Here is a 4,207-nt window from a genome sequence, read left to right as displayed (position 1 = left end):
GTACTTCTTACCCAAAGATTGTATAGGGTAGTTATTAAGAACATGGATCCTGGAGCCAGGTTTCCTGGCTTCAGATCCCACTTCTGATATGAGTAGGTGACTTTCAACAGAGCTTCTTCATTTCCTGTGCCTTGGCTTCCTCATCTCTAAACTGGGGAATATACAGTTATCCACATTATATTATTGTTGTATTGATCAAGTTACTATGAAAAGCACTTATAAAACTGTCTGGCATATAATAAATGACACATAAATGTTTGCTGTTGTTACGATTGTCTAGAGAAGATTGTGTATTTAAAGCCCTGAAAGGAGAGAAGGAATAGACAATATTGTTAGCAGAAAGAGGTCAAAATCTACTTGAACAGTCTAGCAAATGAATTAATGAACACTATGAAATTTATATTCAGGGTAAATAAAAATGCAACCAACAATTTCCTCTACATATTTTTTTGCTCAGTATCCATTTACAAAGTATTTCTTTTGTCTGGTCTATTTTAAGGCCTCATCTCAAAAGACTTTGATCAATGGGCCTAGGCATTACAGGAAAGTTCTTTTTATGAGATAGTTTTGGGGTCCCATGTAGAAGAAAAATCCTAGAAAGCATGTACAAATTGTTGCATTTGGTCATGCACAACTTTTCTCTTGGAGGGTACATAACTTCTATCAGAAACCGATTATTCATGACCCATAAAAGTTAACTGTACTATCTTAGTTTTGAAGCTCAATCATTTTCTTTATATTTGCCAGAACTCTTTATATTAACATCCCAATTTTTCCCAACCTAGACTACTGAAACCTCCCATCCTAGAAAACTCTAAATTCTTTCTAAATATTATTTATGAAATTATTTGTGATCTCTTCAAAAAACTATTTCAGGATATTGAAGTATGAATCATGAGTGGAAAATTTATAGAAGTGGTAGTTGTGAATTTGAAAGGAATTGAGTGGAAAGACATTGCATTAGACACAAAGACAAAAGACCCAATTTAATCATTTGCTAAATTAGGCAATAAAACTAAACTTATTCATAATCAGTTGAAATTGGCTTCAATTTAAGTCACAATATTTATGAGAAAATATTGATAAATGTTTACAAATATCTTTGTAAATCTAAAGAGTGTAAGAGATTATTTGAAACATTAGGATCATAGCTGAGAGCTCATTTGTTTATTTCACCTTGTGCCTCCCAGCAGGTCTCTGCCATGGGTGACAGGGGAACAAACAATCACTCAGAAGGAACTGACATCATTCTTTGTTCTAGTTTGCTAATGCTGTGGAATGCAAAACACCAGAGATGGATTGGCTTTTATAAAAAGGGGGTTTATTTGGCTACACAGTTACAGTCTTAAGGCCATAAAGTGTCCAAGGTAACACATCAGTAATTGGGTACCTTCACTGGAGGATGGCCAATGGCGTCCGGAAAACCTCTGTTAGCTGGGAAGGCACGTGGCTGGCGTCTGCTCCAAAGTTCTGGTTTCAAAATGGCTTTCTCCCAGGACGTTCCTCTCTAGCAAGCTTGCTCCTCTTCAAAATGTCACTCACAGCTGCACTCCGTCCAGTCTGAGTCAGCACATTTATATGGCTCCACTGATCAAGGCCCACTCCGAATGGGCAGGGCCACGCCTCCATGGGAATATCCCATCAGTTATCATCCACAGTTGGGTGGGGCTCATCTCCATGCAAACAACCTAATTCAAACGTTCCAACTTAATCCCCACTATTATGTCTGCCCCACAAGACTGCATCAAAGAATATGGCTTTTTCTGGGGGACATAATACATTCAAGAATGGCACATTCTTGTAGGCTTCAGAGTTTGTCCAGAGCTGCACATCTTCCTATTTCTGCTATTTCTGATTGTATATGCCATGATCCTTCTAGGAAACATTGGGATGATAGCCATTATTACAAATGACCCCAGGCTGAACACACCTATGTATTTCTTCCTAGGAAACCTGTCCTTCATTGATCTCTTCTATTCATCTGTTATTGCACCCAAGGCTATGATCAACTTCTGGTCTGAGAGCAAGTCCATCTCCTTTGCAGGCTGTGTGACCCAAGTCTTTCTCTTTGCCCTTTTCATTGTGGCTGAGGGATTTGTCCTGGCAGTCATGGCTTATGACCACTTAATCACCATCTGCAATCCTCTTCTCTACTCTGTTCAGATGTCAGCCCATCTCTGCAGTCAGTTGGTGGCTGGATCTTATTTCTGTGGCTGCATCAGCTCAGTCCTTTACCAGCATGACCTTCACTTTATCCTTTTTGCTTCTCGTACCATTGACCATTTCTACTGTGATGACCATCCACTTCAGAAGATTTCATGTTCTGGTCTCTACATTCATAAGATGGTTTCTTTTGTCTTATGTAGCATCATTGTCTTGCCTACCATCATAGTCATTATTGTTTCTTACATGTATATTTTGTCCACAGTTCTAAAGATACACTCCACTGAGGGACGTAAGAAAGCCTTCTCTACTTGCAGCTCTCACCTGGGAGTTGTGAGTGTGCTGTATGGTGCTGTCTTTTTTATGTATTTCACTCCTGACAGGTTTCCTGAGCTAAGTAAAGTTTCCTCCTTATGTTATACCCTAGTCACTCCCATGTGGAATCCTTTGATTTACACTCTGAGAAACAAAGATGTTAAAGAGGTTCTAAAAAAAATACTGAGAAAAATACTATTCTTTGATTATAGTTTCTCTTCTACCAATTATATTGTGGCTTTTCATTTAGGATGCTTGTGGCCTTTAATAAAAAGCTATTCCCATGGATAACCTTAAAATATGATTGGTAGCTTTTTCTATATGATATAACCTTTCTATTTATTACTTCTTAAGATTCCTTTGCAGCATTGTTAAAACCAAAAGTCCTGGTGAGTGGAGATGCCCTGGACACTGTAGAACATTTTAGTGGGCAGTTCCCCACTAATCTCAAATAACATTTTATTTCATAGAATACTTATATATTGGGTCTCACAGAATACTACTGAAATATACATTTAATTTACATTTTTGTTTGACATTTGTATTTGGAATTTGCCCTTCTATATATAATCGTGTATAATTGACAATTATGCCCAATTTATTTTTAAAATAAAATGTTTCTTATTTTATAACTAATTTTTGGAAGTTAAACTGTTAATGAGTTTTTACTTCAAATCATGGATTTTGTATGTGTTAGAAAGGATGTAATCATATGAAGAAACAAACAGAAAGTCAACTTCAATATACATATTAACTTGGAAAACTGCATGTTGAATATGTGCTATGTGTCAGTCATTGTGGAGGTCTATGAGGCACTTATAGTTGCTGGTCATAGTACAAAGAACTAAAGTAGGATATAAGGATCTGCAACAATTTTGAGCCATAATTAACCAATTTGAATTCTCATAATTTTTTCCATGTTAGTTCTTGCTGAGGAAAATACAATGATGACATAAAAGCAAGGGAGTCATCAAAATAGAATGTGATCCAAAATTGATAATTCTTGCCTCTGAATGTGTTTACTCATTTGGTTAACTTTAAACTTTTATTAACTGCCTGTGTTGTATGTTCTGGTCTGTAGTATGCTCAAGGATAAATATCCTCATTCTTCAGGGAACTTGTAATTTATTGAGAGTGTCAAATCTTTGGACACACAATTAAAATCATGGATGAGTGCCAAAGTACTCACAGAGGTTGTAAAGCAGGGCACTTAAAAACAGATGCTTGTTAATCAGGGTTCTTGGACTATGTCAAAGATGTACTTAAAGGGGGCAATATTTGAGTCAGGGAAACTGCTGTGACAGCTCATTATATTGATGCATGCTTGAAGCATGATGATGTTAATGAAAAAAGACATTTTTGGAAAAATTGTAGGTAAACACAAAGAATGTATTAAGTGATTATTATGATGACCATGTATAACAATGTTTTTTAACTTGAACGAGTCTGAGTGGTAATGGTACAAACAGATAAAAAGTACAGGAGTAAGAGAAAATTAAGAGGGAAAATGAGCTGGTTGATTATTTGATTAATTCAATATATAGATAATTACAAAACTATGGCACCACAGTACTTGTTTTCAAATGCTGTTTACAAGCTATATGATGTTGGAAAACTTAATATTTCCTCATCTTATTTTTCATCTACAAAAATGGGAAATGTTCTAATCTTGTGGAGTTTTGTAATAACTGAATGGCATTATCAATGTGTAGTGCTGAGAGTTCTAACT

At 36.0% G+C, this 4,207-nt stretch overlaps 1 protein-coding gene across 1 annotated transcript; it reads left to right on the top strand.

Annotated features, from left to right (window-relative positions):
- Positions 1 to 1,145: 1,145 nt before the first annotated feature.
- On the top strand, positions 1,146 to 2,769 carry LOC119542768 (olfactory receptor 9K2-like). Its single transcript, XM_037847428.1, has 2 exons — positions 1,146 to 1,247; positions 1,795 to 2,769. The coding sequence occupies exons 1-2, from the start codon at positions 1,203 to 1,205 to the stop codon at positions 2,767 to 2,769; spliced, it is 1,020 nt and encodes a 339-aa protein (XP_037703356.1). The 5' UTR covers positions 1,146 to 1,202.
- Positions 2,770 to 4,207: the final 1,438 nt, after the last annotated feature.

The sequence above is a fragment of the Choloepus didactylus genome, chromosome 8 (assembly GCF_015220235.1).
Source record: "Choloepus didactylus isolate mChoDid1 chromosome 8, mChoDid1.pri, whole genome shotgun sequence".
In the NCBI taxonomy this organism is placed as follows: Eukaryota; Metazoa; Chordata; class Mammalia; order Pilosa; family Megalonychidae; genus Choloepus; species Choloepus didactylus.
The sequence above is the reverse complement of the archived record's forward strand: the minus strand, read 5'-3'. Positions and strand labels throughout refer to the sequence as shown.

Bases quoted from the DNA above. Each gene is read 5' to 3' on its own strand.
- LOC119542768 (XM_037847428.1), top strand. From the start codon at position 1,203: ATGGGTGACAGGGGAACAAACAATCACTCAGAAGGAACTGACATC. The intron at 1,248-1,794 runs ATTCTTTGTTCT...CAAGAATGGCAC, and splicing joins ACTCAGAAGGAACTGACATC to ATTCTTGTAGGCTTCAGAGT.